Raw genomic sequence first — 16,548 nt, 5'->3', positions numbered from 1 at the left:
TATAATCGTTGAAATAAATTAAAGGGTTAGTTCACCCAAAAATGAAGATAATGTCATTTATTACTCACCCTCATGTCGTTCTACACCCGTAAGACCTTCATTCATCTTCGGAACACAAATTAAGATATTTTGATGAAATCCGATGGCTCAGTGAGGCCTGCATAGCCAGTAATGACATTTCCTCTCTCAAGATCCAGAAAGCTACTAAAAACATATTTAAAACAGTTCATGTGAGTTCAATGGTTCTATCTTAATATTATAAAGCGACGAGAATACTTTTGTGCGCCAAAAAAACAAAATAACGACTTTTCAACAATATAGTGATGGGCGATTTCAAAACACTGCTTCGGAGCTTTACGAATCGATTCAGTGATTCGGATCTCCTATCAAACAGCTAAACTGCTGAAATCACGTGACTTTGGCGCTCCAAGTCACTGTTCGATTTCTAAAGCTCCGAAGCAGTGTTCTGAAATCGCCCATCACTATATTGTTGAAAAGTCCTTATTTTGTTTTTGTTTTTTTGCGCACAAAAAGTACTCTTGTCGCTTTATAATATTAAGGTAGAACCACTGAACTCACATGAACTGTTTCAATATGTTTTTAGTAGCTTTCTGGATCTTGAGAGAGGAAATGTTCCGAAGATGAATGAAGGCCTTACGGGTGTAGAACAACATGAGGGTGAGTAATAAGTGACATTATTTTCATTTTTGGGTGAACTAACCCTTTAATTGCATTGATTAAATGATTCATCCAGTAATCACAAATGACTGGAAAGGTCATGGAAAAGTCATTGAAATTCATTGGTCAAAAAGTTTGAGGAACCCTAATTTTATCATTTGTTCAAGGTTCCCAGTGGTCATGGAAATTCCAGAAATATCAGAGACTTTTAAAGACTTTTTAGGCAAAATTTAGCTGGCAAAAAGGCCCATTGTTGATAGTGTAGTGATGCATGAAGCACTGAGGTCATTTTCAAGCTTCAGTAGCTTTGTGTGTCCAATTTGAACCCGATGCAAAATCAGATATTTAAAATGACTAAACTTCAAACGCGAAATTTCTCCAGGCAAAAAATGGTAAATGTGACTGCACCTTTATGCTCAGGTTCAAAATATTTCAATTGACTAATTGCTCTTTGTTTTTGTATTTAAAAAAACAATGCTGTACAGTCATGAAAATGGAACCCTATGAGTAAAATTATTGACTCTGTTTCACAGAAATCCTGCTTGGTGGGGTTTATATTTGGGGAAATCCTCAACTTTGCTTTCCTCGGAATATTAATTGGGAAGACACTGTTACTAAAGTTCAAAACAAACCGTTGCACCTGGAAGACATTCCAAAGAACTGTGAGTGAACTATCCAATCATACTATTCCAATGAATCATATACGTGTTATTGCTTAATATTAACAATCTTTTTTCAGGTCCTCTTTGTTCTTCTGCTGTGTGGGTCTGGTGGATGCTTGGGGAGAAACAAATCAGGACTGCCAAATATGTGAGTGTCATTGGCATATTGGTATTTTTTCATATTTGAAAAAACAAAAAAAACCAAAAAACAATTTCATTTATTTGAATCAAGATTTCCGGTCCATCTCATTATGTATTTTCATGTCCCAGAATGCTCTTAATTTATACATGTTATATAAACATAAAATTTTGTTGTCAAAATGTTATTATGTTTTTTTTTTGACAATGTGGTGGACATTTTTTTGGTGCTCTGTTGCATCTGGTTTGACGCTTGCTTTTAACAGTATTTAACCTAGTTTATACTAGAGAAAATTTCTGATCAGTTCAAATTCTACATTCCCTATCAGAGAATAAATAGATGCACAATCGAGTATCTAATAATTTGTGTTTTGTCATGAAACTGTAATGGAATTCTGAATCTTGTCCGATCCCGGTATGATACACCTTTTCCATCTCCCTCTTTTTCTGCAGTGACCTCTGTGCAGTGCTCATCTGGCTGTTTGCGCTGTAAAGGTCCAAAACCTAATGATTGCTGTCATGTGCAGTGTGCTGCTGGGTGCACGGGGCCGAAAAGACTCTGACTGTCTGGTAAAAAGATCATAAATATTCCATTTATATTATTCATATCTAACTGACATATAATAATATCTGTTTTACCCCATTTTTGCATTTTTAGGCCTGTCGTCACTTTAATGACAGTGGGACGTGTAAAGACAACTGCCCTCCGCCCAACCATCTACGACCCAATCACCTTCCAATCCAAACCCAACAAAGGACAAAAAGTTCAGTTTTGGAGCCACATGCGTCAAACAGTGTCCCCGTATGTCAAACTTTTAATTAGCTAACGATATGATATCATGCTGTATGTCCACGGGTCTTGCCTTTTCTTTCTCTATGTATATATTTATTATATATGCTGTGCTTTCTACTTCTTTAGATAACTATTTGGCAATGGAAGTGGCGTGTACAATGGTCTGTCCTAAAGCTAACAAGGAAGTCATCACTGTCGAACCAGATGGACTAGAAACACAGAAATGTGAAAAGTGTGAAGGAGAGTGTCCAAAAGGTATGTATGTCTATGTCTATTTTGAGTTCCAAAATGTGTAAGAAAGCAATTCATAACACGAGTTGTATTCTTAAAGGTCCCGTTCTTCGTGATCCCGTGTTTCAAACTTTAGTTAGTGTGTAATGTTGTTGTTAGAGTATAAATAAAATCTGTAAAATGTTAAAGCTCAAAGTTCAATGCCAAGCGAGATATTTTATTTAACAGAAGTCGCCTACATCGAACGGCCAGTTTGGACTACATCCCTCTACTTCCTTCTTTAATGACGTCACTAAAACTAACGTCACGTGACTAACCTCCGCCCACAGGAATACACAAGAGTTGCGTTTGTAGAGTGTGTTTGTCGCCATGTCGTCGAAACGCTGTTATTTTCATCCCGCAGTCCAATCACCGGGTCTGATTCCGGCTCAAATTGATAGGGTAAAATTAAAGACATGTTTACAATAACACTGAGCGCGTGCATCTCCACGTTATGGTAAGAGGCGTGACCTTTCCGGGCAAGGTTCGCTAAACTGCTGTCGAATCACAACACAGGAACCGCTGGCACAATCAGAACTCGTTACGTATTTCTGAAGGAGGGACTTCATAGAACAAGGAAGTCATTAGCCCGTTTTTATGACAGTGGAAACAGCGGTATACAGATAAGTAAATTATGTGAAAAATACTGTGTTTTTTTACACGCGAAACATGAACACATGTTATATTGCACACTATAAACACAATCAAAGCTTCAAAAAACCACGAAAAACGGGACCTTTAAAATTGTTCCAAAATGGTGTATACAGTTTGGAATAATTAAGATCTATTCTGTATGAATGTATTTTAAAATTATTTCTAGAATTTATTTCTGTGATGGTAATAATTAAGCACCAAATGGCTCCTGAAAATTCTGACTCTCAAATGGCTGGCTGAACAATTTTTACTGTATTTTTAATCAAATAGATGCAGCCTATAAATACTATGTGTGTATCGTTTCTCCTATTCTTATAGTAGTATTGATTTCTGTATGTTCTGTCTGTTAGTGTGTTATGGACTAGGTATGGGAAACCTTCAGGGGGTGACAGTGGTGGATGCCACCAACATTGGCATGTTCGTTGGCTGTGAGAAGATCTACGGCAGTCTGGCTTTTCTTTCAGACTCCTTCAAAATGTAAGCAAGAGCAAATTACAATTCCGTCATCATCTACTCTTCCTCATGTTGCTCGTCCTCTTGCTTCTGTGAAACACAAAAGGAAGATACACTGCGTTCCAAATTATTATGCAATTGAGTAAGATTTCAGTACAATAAACATTCAGATTTTAGTTTTTCTAAGAAAATGTTTGTTTGTTTATTTATCCATGTCTTTTTAGATAACTGGGATCAATCTCAGACAAAATAATTTGCCAGATCTATGGAAACCCTACTTAGAGATTGTTCCACATTATTAAGCAAGTCACAGTTCTCATGCAATATGGGGAGGAAGAAAGATCTTTCTGAAGATGAAAAGCATGAAATGGTGCAATGTTGTGCAAAAGGCATGAAAACAACTAATTTTGTGTGAAACTGAATGGAGATTATCGAATTATCATAAGATTTGTGAGTGATTTAGAGCACAGCAGAACTCGGTCAGATAAAGGCTTATTAATGAAAGTTCCTATCAAAAAAATGTATTGTATTAAAAGGGCAGCTATAAAAAAGCCAGTGTTGAGCAGCAAACAGGTATTTGAAGCTCCTGGTGTCTCTGGAGTCTTGAGAAGCTCTCCATGCAGGCTGGTAGTTGTGCGTAAAGATGCATTTTAGGCACCACTAACCAAACCTAACAAAAAGAAACATTTACAGTGGGTGTAGAAATACATTTTCAAACAGTTTTATTGCTGTGGTGTTTTTTGGCAGCATGGGATAGTGCATAGTGCATTGTACAATAGTGCATTGTACGATGCACTATCCTCCTTTTTATACCATAGCTGAAAATGGCCAGTTATGAACTCCACATATCTTGCAAAAGTCATTTTAATACCCTCCATCTCACTTCCCAGTATTCCAGCCCAAATCATCACCCACCAGCTCCTTGCTGACGTCGCAGTCTTGTTGGAACGTGGTGGCCATTCACCAACCATCCAGAAATCCATCCATTTAGAACATCCATTGTAGTACGGCATTAGTCATTGAATAAAACTATTTAAAAATGGGTCTTCATGTATTTCTACACCCACTGTTAATGTTTCTCTTTGTGAGTTTTGGTTAGTGATGGCTGAAATGCATCTTTACGCACAACTGTCCAGCCTGCATGGAGAGCTTCTTGAGATTCCAGAGGCACCAGCAGCTTCAAATACCTGTTTGCTGCTCAACACTGGCTTTTTTTATAGCTTCCCTTTTAATACAATTAATTTTTTTGACAGGAACTTTCATTAATAAGCCTTTATCTGACCGAGTTCTGCTGTGCTCTAAATCACTCTCAAATCTTACGATAATTCGATAATCTCCATTCAGCTTTCACACAATATTAGTTGTTTTCATGCCTTTTGCACAACATTGCACCATTTCATGCTTTTCATCTTCAAAAAGATCTTTCTTCCTCCCCATATTGCATGAGAACTGTGACTTGCTTAATAATGTGGAACAACCTCTAAGTAGGGTTCCCATAGATCTGGCAAATTATTTTGTCTGAGATTGATACCAGCTATCTAAAAAGACATGGATAAATAAACAAACAAACATTTTCTTAGAAAAACTAAAATCTGAATGTTTATTGTACAGAAATCTTACTGATTTGTCTCTTGCATAATAATTTGGAACGCAGTGTATTAAAAAGATTTGGTTACAAAAAAGAGCAGGAAAAGTCATAAAAGCTATTTACACGACAGCTTTGTGTGAGGAACATACTGAAATTTAAGTCATTATTCATTGATCATTTTCCCCTCTGCTGCAGCTCTCAAACTTGGCATGTTATAGTTAACATGTGATGAGACACTTATAAACAATTCCATCGGATGTCATTAGCTATGTTTGCATACACTTATTTTATGCGGATTATGGATATTGCGTAAAAAAGATGTATGGGAAATCTTAAAATGTGCACAACTGATGTGGTTAAATTTTTTTATTTATTAAAAAACATGCACATAAACTACGATGGAAACACACTTACCGAATACCGATGATAGCGTAAACGATTGCCTGATGTTTTTAAGGCACTACCTCGTGCACAGATGATGTATATTAATATTATTCCTTTCAGTGCACCTAATAAATAGTCTTTTATCAGTTAGTAAAGACAGTTTCAAGTAATATTGCAAAAATGTATAATATTGTTTTAGTCATTCTGAGATGCCTGAGCCAAAGTCTGTCATCAAAATGATTAGGCATAATTACCTCCAAGAACTGTCTTCACACCATTGTGTTCCTAAACATTAGGCATTGGCCTCTGAACACAAGATAACATGACAGTGTTTGTTATTGCATTTCATCTGCATTCTCTGAGGCGCAAGTCATTTATTATATAGGAAATAAAGGCTCACAGGCTTTCCTGGTTGCAGCAACTATTTATTATTTTATTACTGATACTTTGTGCCAGTTTCTCAGAAAGTGAAGATTTTGTTCTGTTCGCAAATGTTTTATGCAATTTTCAAGAAGTTCAAAAATTCGCAACTTTGGATGGAAACATAGCTATTCATTTTTAAACTTGACATAAAGTGACAAATGCCGAACTTGACATGCCAAGTTTGAATTTGTGTATGCTTTTGGCCACAGAAGAAATAAAGTCATATGGGTTTAGAATGACCTGAGGGGGAATAACTTAACTGACCTTAAAACTTTTCTTCTGATCTCAATTTTTCCATACATGACTGGTACTGTTATAGGTATTGTTACACTTTTAATGTTTAAAATATATTGTGTTATCAATACAGAAATGCAGTTTCCAATTCAACTGGACTGCAGTTGAGTGACCTGGAGAAGCTGAAGTCAATACAAGAAATCACAGGTGAAGTTCAACTGTTCTCATATCACAAAGATTATAAAGAAAATACATGTCTGTAGATCCAAGATCTGTACTTTGAGAACTAAAATCTACGTAAAAATGTTACTAGCTGTACCATTTTATTATTAGATGAAATTTGCATTTGCCATAACATTACATTTGTATCTTAGGATATCTGTACATAGATGCATGGCCAGATTATTTGGATGATCTGGGTGTTTTTGAGAACTTGAAAGTTATCAGAGGAAGAATGCTTTACAAGTAAGTATATCTGTCTTTGCATTTCACTTGAAACGTAGCTCTTTTGTAATTTTTCTTTTTTTTTTCCACCCTTTTCCTGTTTCCTAACACAGTATTTGCTAGACTGTTTACCCACTTTCTTGTTTGTCTGACGTCTAGTTAGACTTATCAAACCTGCAGTTTCTTATTAGTTGTAAAGGTTAATAATTATCCTCTACACCTGCTGCATGATGTATCCCTCTTCTTTACTTTCAACCCTTTGAGCCAGTTCTAACTAGACAGACTGTGAGAAAGGAATGCACCTAGTTAATCTATGAAACTGTAGGTAATTTTTCACACTTTAGAAGTCAAAATAAAGATTGACGCACACAAATGGGGCTATTATAGATTAGTAGCTTTAACTTCTAAACCCACCAAGCACAATTCAGCATCATAGCAAGGACCTTTGCACATGCACACTGGTGCATAAATATAACTCTAGTATCTTATTACCTTATTATGTAGTTAATGTATTTGTATCAACTCTTTTGGTTTATCTCTCTGCAGGGGTGTTTTGTCTTTGGGAGTTCAGTCTTTACAGATCGAGTCTCTCGGGTTGCGGTCCTTGCGCAGTGTCAGTGGAGGTTTAGTACTGATTCATAATAACTCCAGACTGTGCTACACCTCCTCTCTGCCCTGGAACTCTCTGCTCCACCCCGCACAGGGACCCAACCTCATTAGAAGCAACAACCAAGACCAGCAAACATGTGGTAAAAGACCATTATGTGTAGCCCTGTTCAGATGGTAATTGTTTTGTATGGGGATGTATGGTCATTTCAACATTTACAGGGGGTAATCTGTGATTTTATTGCTGTCCGAATCTAGAATGTCAGTGTTTTTTTTTTTACAAACACTAAGTTTGTGTGGTAATTAATTTTCCAGATCTCTGTTTACAAGAAGGGATCAATCCAAAAGTTTTCTGTCAATCATTTTTGACCACTGCCAATCATCGTACAGTAAATGCTGCACTTTGCGGTAATGTGCATTGAAATGCTCACTTTAGACATTTTACGAACTACAAGTAACTTTGCAACTACGTCCACTTATTCTACTAACCCGAACCCTAACACCCTACTAACAGTCTACTCTTATGAGAGTTAGTTGACATGAAGTTACTTATAGTTACTTATAGTTAGTAGAATGTCTAAAGTGGACCATCAAAATAAAGTGTAATCCTGGTGGAAAAATCCAGTGCCAATTGTTTGTTAAACTAGAAACTAAATTTGGATTTATTTTCTTTTGTTAAAAATGTGTTTGTTCATACCTTTTATTTTACCATAATGAATATTACATGCTTGATTATGGAATCAAATAGAACATTCTTCTCTCGCTTGTATAGTTTCACAGGGAAGAATCTGTGACCCCCTGTGTGCGGATGCAGGCTGCTGGGGGCCGGGACCCAGTCAGTGTGTGTCGTGTGTGAATTACAAACGTGGGACGGAGTGTGTGGAGCAGTGTAATGTCCTCCAGGGGTAAGTACAGTATGAATAAGCAGACTTTTCATTTGTTGTTTTGCTTTGTTGTGTTTACTTACATAAATGCACATAGGGTTCATATAGATTATTGAATGCTGAATTTTGCACTTGGATTTTCCATTGTTTCATATACTTTGTATATGTCAATAACTGTTAATGTAATACAATAAAGAATGCAGATTTATATGCTGTTGTTATAGAAGTTGTTTTTAAACTCTTATTGTTTATCTCTACATCAAATGCATTTCCACAGGTCAGTCCGGGAGTTTGTTGATGGATTTAACTGCGTTCCTTGCCATCCAGAGTGTCGACCAGTCAACGGTTCTGCCTCCTGTACAGGCCCAGTAAGATGCAAATGCAAAAACAAATATATATTGTATTCAAAGGTTTTTTTTTTTTGGTTTTTTTTTTAAATAGCATCACCAAAAATACAAATTAATTCATTTTTTACTCTCCTTCATGTCATTCCAAACCTGTATGACTTTCTTTCTGTGGAACACAGAAGGAGAAGTTTAGCAGAATGGTCTTCATCTGCTCTTTTCCATACAGTGAAAGTAAACATAACAAACATGTACCATAAAAGCACAAAAAGTCAAAGTCAACTTTATTGTAATTTTTAGTATATCACATGGTACTGGATAAAAGATAAACACAGTTCCTGTCATGTTATGGGTCCGAAGACGAAAAAGGTCAAAACAATAGTTTAGTTTATTTAAACAAAGATAATTAACGGTAACACTTTATTTTAAGGTGACATAGTTACATGTTACTACATGAACTTACTATAGAAATAACAGTAAAATATGCATAATTACAAGTAACTAACCCTAAACCAAACCCTAACTCTATAGTAAGTACATTTAGTTAATTAATATTACTCAGTACTTATTTGAGTAAGTACAATGTAACTAAGTCACCTTAAAAATAAAGTGTAACCTAATTAGATAACTAAGGCAGGCAAAACAGGAAATGAATCACAATAAAAATGAAACCAAAATTTGAGCATAACTGTTACAGTTCCTCAGTTCCAAAAAGTACAAAAAAACAACAACAAATACTTTTCTTTTTGTGTACCATGGAAGAAAGCAACTAATACGTGTTTAGAACGACATTGGTGAGAAATGATGACTGAATCTTTATTTTTTAAATTTTAAATTTTTAACACTTTGTAATTTACATTTTTTTACATTAAAGAAGCCATATTACGCCCTCCTCGATTTGATTTTTGGTGTCTATTAGAATAAGTTTTTATGGTTTAATATTCAAAAACACATTTTTCACATATTTGACATAATTGTAGCACCGCTCTTCCAATTCTGTCAGTAACACTCTGTTTAGTTCCTGTCTCTGTGAAGCCCTTCCTTCCGGAAAGCGTAATGCACTGATTGGTCGGCTGGACCAGTGTGTTGTGATTGGTCAACTGGTTTGAGCATGTTTCGAAATGTCACGGCCCTTACCATAACTGCGAATTTCAACACACTACTGATGGTTTTTTTGCTTATCCACCTTATTCCTGACAAGCCTACTGTGTTTTGAATTATGGGTTGCACTTCCAGTTTGGGGAACTTCCATTCAAAAAGAATCATTTCAAATCGGTCAGTTTGACTGAATGAGCTGTCGTTATTCCTTCATCTTTTATTTTCAGATATCACAACGTATCACTTGGTATTTTAACGTGACATTATAACAAAAATATGGCATTTTTTTCGTCATGATTATTTTCTTTTTTTCCCTTTTGCATTTCGCTGTAATAGTATGAAAAAGGACAACATATACTGCGCATTTGTGGTCTGTTCTCCTGATTTAATTTACAATATATCCTATTAATAATTCACTCTTTGAAAAATCTCTCTTTGATCAGGTTTGTTTTCACAGGGAAATACAATTTATTATCTGTCAAAATGACGGAAATCACTTTGAAATAGTATCCCGCAATGCTGAAGTAAATTAAAAATTAATGATTAAGGAAACTTATGTTACATAATACAGATATTACAGTGATACCCCTTCGTTATTGCTGTGGAAAGAATCACGCTTTTGGGGTTATGTGGTCTGTTGAAAGTACCTTGCTGATGCTTTTACACTTTGAAATGTCCTTTTAACGTTCGATGGTTGAAGGGTGAGTTGACTAAATGTCATCTCATTGTACCCAGTTTAAAAACAAATGTATTATTGCGTTCATAGAGAGCTTAACGGAAGTCACACCCATAATTTGCGCAAAAGCGTCATGATGCATAGGAATAAGGTGGATACCTTGGGCAGGAATTATTTAAATGAGGAATATGGTGGTGTGTACATTCCTGGAGGAAAACTCAAGACTACAGTTGAGGCGTTTCAGGGAGTTCAGAAACGGTGCTTTACTAATATAGAGAATAATTTCTATTGGACTGGACTTTGTGCTTTGTAACTTTGCCGACCTTTTCGAAATGTCAAACAGCAATATTACACACTAAAGAAAGTTGAAAATGTAAAAAACCATAATAAGTCCTCTTTAAGGTTTTGATTGTGTTTCTTGTGCAGGGTCCAGATCAGTGTAAGGAGTGTATGCACTTTCAAGATGGAGACGTGTGTGTCGAGCGCTGTCCTAGTGGGGTGAAAGAAGACCAGCACACAGTGTGGAAGTACTTCAATGCTACAGGACACTGTCTGCCCTGCGAGACCAACTGCACCGTCTCGTAAGTCCTTCACTGAGTTCATGGATTGTTATCCCACTTATATATATATATATATATATATATATATATATATATATATATATATATATATATATATATATATATATGGCCATTAACAACAATTTAGTATTTTGAATACATTTTTTTATTTTGCATTTACTGACAGGTGTCCATTAGATGATAGGGGGTGCCCCATCCAACAGAAAACTGGGTAAGATGTTATCAAATATGTATGAATGAAGAATACTCGTGTTCAGGTAGTAGTATTTCCTAAAGCACTTAGCACTTACTTAGGTTAGGGGTTTGAAAAAAACTCTAATCTCAAGTTTTAAACTGCGTAAACTCCATAGCTTGTTGATGTAACTTTTTAAGGAGAGGTGGACTGTTACTTTTCTAAGTTATTGAAATTTTGGTATTTGTCTGGTGGACATTAAAACAAGGCAGAAAAAAATCTAGCGACCTGAATATCATAGGTCCTGTTTACACATGGCATTAGGGTTTCATGAAACGTGGGATGGGCTCTTTAGACTTGGCAAACACCACACATATTTAGAAAATGTAAAAGTCTAGTTTGTAATCATAGCTATACAGTACAGGTTTAACCATAGACTGCACAGTCTTCCTTAAATCTAACTTGTTACGAAATCCCTGCAGGCCTGGGACAACAGTCGCAATCACAATTGGTGGAGTGTTTCTCTTTATCATTTTGCTGGCACTGCTGGTGTTTTACCTGCGACGACAGAAACACCAGAAAAAGAAAGAAAACCTGAGGAGAATTCTACAGGAGCATGAGGTCAGATCTCTGCAGTGACATTTGCATGTCAAATTTGTTTTCGATGTTCATTTGAAAACATACTAAAATTTTCATAACTCAAACTCCAAAAAGAGCATTTATTTAGGCTAAGATGCACAAATCTCATTTTTGTCTGCTATCATTTACATCCAAAAGGCCTATTCTTTGTTTAAAATCAGCTGATTTTGAAATTAACGTTAGCATTTTGGAAGCTATCAGCTCAATCCTCTAATGATCATAAACATATATAGTGCATGCCAATACTGGGTAGGATAGTGCATTTTAATTAGATTGTATTGATATTTTTTGGTACTGAATCAGTTTTTAAGTTTTTTTTTTTTTTTTATAATTTACATTTTACAAACTATTCACATGAAGTACCCCCTGAGATTTTAAGTTAATATTTCAAGAATTTAACAACATATTCACATTGTCATAGTTCTCTGATGTTGGTCAGTGATCATATGACATGCAAATAAATAGATAAAATATTTAATCTGTTTTTAAGTGTTTTATTTTGACTTAGCTGTACTTTAAAGTAAACATAAGTTGTAAAGTTCTGTAGTCTTATGGCATCTCAATTTTCCCTGAAGCTGGTGGAGCCACTGACCCCGAGCGGAGCGATGCCGAACCAGGCTCAGATGCGTATTCTCAAGGAGACAGAGCTGAAGAAACTCAGAGTGCTGGGCTCTGGAGCCTTCGGCACAGTCTATAAGGTCAGACATTGCACACAGTAAGAAACAGAGATACCCTTCCTCGTCATCTCAATGTTAGTTTTTTAGCTGGCACATGCAACCTCGGAAATGTGACTAGCATTCTGCCATCTTTGCTCACAAGCACATTTTTTATCCAGTCACCTGAGCAAAATATGCAATGTGACTAATGCCTCTGGAGCTTCTGTAAAATGGCTTCATGACAATGACACCACAAAAACTCAAAGCCTTCACTAGTGACTATAAAGGCAGCATACGGAGAAAATACTAATGTTTATTTCATGTTTTCCCCTCTAAAAAATCAGGCACTGGCAAAATAATGTGTTTTTGACAGATTTTAATTCCCATCACCGTAGATGCTGCAATGGTGAAGTTATGGTCCCTACGAGTAGTGTACTGAGATATTAAACACCGTTTTGAACAATTAACCTCAAAATTTATTTTTTTATTTCAAACTTTTTTGTCAGCTGAACCCCTTAGATGTAAAATATTCATTTGATGTAACCCCTGAGTTTTGAAGTTAATATTTCACATGGCATGCAAGAAAACATAAAATATTGAATCTTTTTTTAAGTGTTTTATTTTGACTTTGTACCTGGACTTTAAAGTGGACTTAAACCTCCTTTTAGTGATAGTGTCTCAGTCCACATCAGTTTCACACAGGTGTTTTAAGAACCCATTCAAATTGAATAATAATAATAATAATTACTATTATTAAAGTGAAGATCTTTATAAAAATGAAGACAAATATATTACTGTTATGAATTACAAGTGTACTTAATAAATAGCTGCCTTTTATTTAATAATTACACTAAGCTATATCACGATTATTGCACAGCCCCATTTATTTATTTACATTTTGCATTTGATATAATTAATTATTAGCCTTTCATCAACTTGTGAAGCCCTCTGCAGTTCCCTTTGAGAACTCTGTTTGGGAAATCCTGTTCGACATTATTGTTCTTAATGTAGTTTAACACTATTCATGCAGAGTTGTTTATCTCATCTCACCAGGGTATATGGGCTCCTGATGGGGAGAACGTCAAGATCCCAGTGGCCATCAAAGTTTTGCGTGAGAACACCTCGCCCAAAGCCAACAAAGAAATCTTGGATGTGAGTGTGTTCCTTACATTCCTATATTTTACTATAATATTATATATTTACTATAATATAATATAATATAAGCCCCATTAAGAAGATTCTTCTTATAGATTCAACTTTTAATAATAACGTGTTTATTTTGTATTGGATATGTGTGACTTTAAAGTGTTTTGTCTGTGTTTGCTTCTATCCACAGGAGGCATATGTGATGGCAGGTGTAGCGAGCCCATATGTGTGCCGCTTGCTAGGCATCTGTCTGACATCAACGGTTCAGCTGGTTACCCAGCTCATGCCATACGGATGCTTGTTGGACTACGTCAGAGAGAACAAGGACCGCATCGGCTCTCAGTACCTCATCAACTGGTGTGTACAGATTGCAAAGGTAAGACATCTACAGAATGTCACATACACTGTCGGTGGAAGACTTTGTGGTATGTTGTTGCCAACTTGCCAGTATATAACTCTCATTTTAGTGTTTTTCATTATAACATCTCATTTTAGTGTTTCTCACAGGATTTTTTGAGACTATGGGGGTGAACCTTGGTCGGTTGTAGAGAACATGCCGGAAGAAAATGTTTAAATTTTAAAGTTAATTGCATTAGTTTGGTGCACTTTGAGAGCAAAATTAGGAGCTCCAACCCCTTTTCAGAGGACTCAAACCTCTTTTTAGTTTAGTATCTTTATTAGTCTAATAGGGCTCTATCATATACCCGGTGCAATGCGGCGTCAGGCGCGACGCAAGTGTTTTTTGCTAGTTTCAGCCCGATGCAGTTATTATTTTCATGTCTTGCGCTACATTGTTTAAATAGCAAATGCATTTGCACCCATGGGCGTGCTGGTCTGAAAATGAGGTGTGTTCAGGCGCATTGTTGGCGTGTTGCTATTTTGAGGCAACTGAAATAGACTGCGCCATTGACCAACTGAAACCTGGTCTAAAGTCAATGGCACAATTTTTTTTGTTGTTGTTCGTAATATGCGCCTATAGGGGGGTGCACAACATGCTTATTACACACACAGGGATGTGCAGCCGCACACAAACATGCCAAATATTAAAAATAAAAGGATTACAATGTAAAAGCTTATTATTGTGTGCATAAAGATAAAATGCTTTGGTGGAATCCGGCTTGTTCCGTAGATGGTCTGCTCGCACACTTTAACCTTGCGCATGAGTAGATCCGTTTCCTCGCTAGAGAAGCATTCGGTTTTTCCGCTTGCAAATTCTGCCATGTAAATAGTGAATCTGCCATGGCGCAAGCGCAGCTGGCTTTTAAAGGGAATGGGTGATGAAACTCTGATCGGTTTATTGCACGTTATGCCCAAAACACACCCATTACTAATTAAGAGAATAGGGACAACCCTTTTAGACCATGCGCCGGGTGCGCCAGCCATTTTTCCCGTCCTTAAACTAGCAAAAGTGGATTTGGACACGCCCCAAGTGCACTTGTGTCGTGCGCTATAGACCATATATTACTATTGTAATAAAAAATTTAATATTTCATTAGTATATTATTTGACTTTACAGTAGTAAAACTACAATACTTTTGTCTTAATTTCTTCACTTACAAGAGTTTTTATTTCAGCAGAAAACTGTAGATTCTGTAAAAACAGGTTTAGAAAGGCGTCTCGTTAGAAATCTAGGGAAATGCTATAATCATCTGCCCACAAAAATGTTGGAAATTATGCAAATGTAAAAAATAAAGCATAACTGGTGCACGTTTAATGCATGTTAAACTCATACATGCAGATAATGAATTTTATCACTTTGAAACGAAATTCCGAAAACACCGGATCATGAGCTGCTCATTTGAACACAATGCTGGACAGTTACTCACATTAGGGCCTTTCACACTGCCCTTACCCCAGGTTGTGGTCCTTCTAAAACTCACTTTTAACACTGGGTAAAGAAACACTCCACACTTGCAATTTAGAATTAGGGTTAGCGCCGTGTTTTACCTAGGGTAATGAAACCCTGGTCAGGACCAGGGTTAGCACTGCTTTTGCGGTGTCAAACTTGTACAGTATGAAATAATGTGTTAGAATGTCACAGCTAGATGCTTAGCAACAGACAACCATTTGCATGCTAATATTAACATGCTTTGGACAGTCACAGAAACACTGCATGCTGTATAAACAGTAAGCTAAAAAACACAACAGTTGGAGTGAACAGACTGTTTCATTCTTATCTTTTTAGTCTGAAAATTCCATTCAGGAAAAACTTGATAGTAGTCTGCAATATATAATAAGACAATGCGCAATGCTACAGCCTTTTGTTTGTCTAAACAATGACACTGACATCACAAATATGCAGATAAGAACATTAACCCAGGGTTTAGGAATGTACACTGTGAAATGTCAGCTTTTAAATACCCAGGATTAATTGTTAATCCCGGGTAAATTATGAGTAATGTGAAATATGAAGCAAGATAACCCAGGGTTCCACATTTACCTGGGGTTTAGAATGACCCAGGGTTAAAGGGTTAGTTCACCCAAAATTAAAAATTCTGAAATGAAATTTATTAATCACCCTCATGTCGTTCCACACCCGTAAGACCTTCGTTCATTTTCGGAACACAGAATTAAGATATTTTTGATAAAATCCAATGGCTCAGTGAAGCCTGCATTGCCAGCAAGTCAATTAACACTTTCAATGCCCAGAAAGCTACTAAAGACATATTTAAAACAGTTCATGTGACTACAGTGGTTCAATCTTAATGTTATGAAGCGAATGTGAATACTTGTGTGGCAAAAAAACCAAAATAACGACTTTATTCAACAATATCTAGTGATGGGTGATTTCAAAATACTGCTTCATTAAGCTTCAAAGCTTTTATTTTCGAATCAGTGGTTCGGAGCGCGTATCAAACTGCCAAAGTCACGCCCCCCAGTGGTGAACCAGTGAAATTTCGAAACACTTATGACGTAACGAAGCCTCGTTTACTGAAATCACGTGACTTTGGCAGGTGGATACGTGATCCGAACCACTGATTCGAAACAAAATATCCGTAAAGCTTCGAAAAACATAAAGAAAATA

At 36.3% G+C, this 16,548-nt stretch overlaps 1 protein-coding gene across 1 annotated transcript in view; it reads left to right on the top strand.

Moving 5' to 3' along the window:
- Window positions 1–16,548, top strand: part of erbb2 (erb-b2 receptor tyrosine kinase 2) — a 43,029-nt gene that overhangs the window by 18,083 nt on the left and 8,398 nt on the right. Inside the window, 21 exon segments of the mRNA XM_048170537.1 lie at window positions 1,212–1,340; window positions 1,418–1,432; window positions 1,435–1,488; window positions 1,932–2,029; window positions 2,031–2,048; window positions 2,137–2,184; window positions 2,186–2,230; window positions 2,232–2,280; window positions 2,398–2,526; window positions 3,546–3,672; window positions 6,411–6,484; window positions 6,652–6,742; window positions 7,268–7,470; window positions 8,100–8,232; window positions 8,489–8,579; window positions 10,756–10,910; window positions 11,077–11,121; window positions 11,565–11,703; window positions 12,297–12,419; window positions 13,431–13,529; window positions 13,714–13,899. Coding sequence (XP_048026494.1) covers window positions 1,212–1,340; window positions 1,418–1,432; window positions 1,435–1,488; window positions 1,932–2,029; window positions 2,031–2,048; window positions 2,137–2,184; window positions 2,186–2,230; window positions 2,232–2,280; window positions 2,398–2,526; window positions 3,546–3,672; window positions 6,411–6,484; window positions 6,652–6,742; window positions 7,268–7,470; window positions 8,100–8,232; window positions 8,489–8,579; window positions 10,756–10,910; window positions 11,077–11,121; window positions 11,565–11,703; window positions 12,297–12,419; window positions 13,431–13,529; window positions 13,714–13,899 — 2,051 coding nt within the window.

The sequence above is a fragment of the Megalobrama amblycephala genome, linkage group LG20 (assembly GCF_018812025.1).
Source record: "Megalobrama amblycephala isolate DHTTF-2021 linkage group LG20, ASM1881202v1, whole genome shotgun sequence".
Classification (NCBI taxonomy): domain Eukaryota; kingdom Metazoa; phylum Chordata; class Actinopteri; order Cypriniformes; family Xenocyprididae; genus Megalobrama; species Megalobrama amblycephala.
Note: the sequence above shows the minus strand (reverse complement) of the source record. Positions and strands in the feature narration are given on the sequence as shown.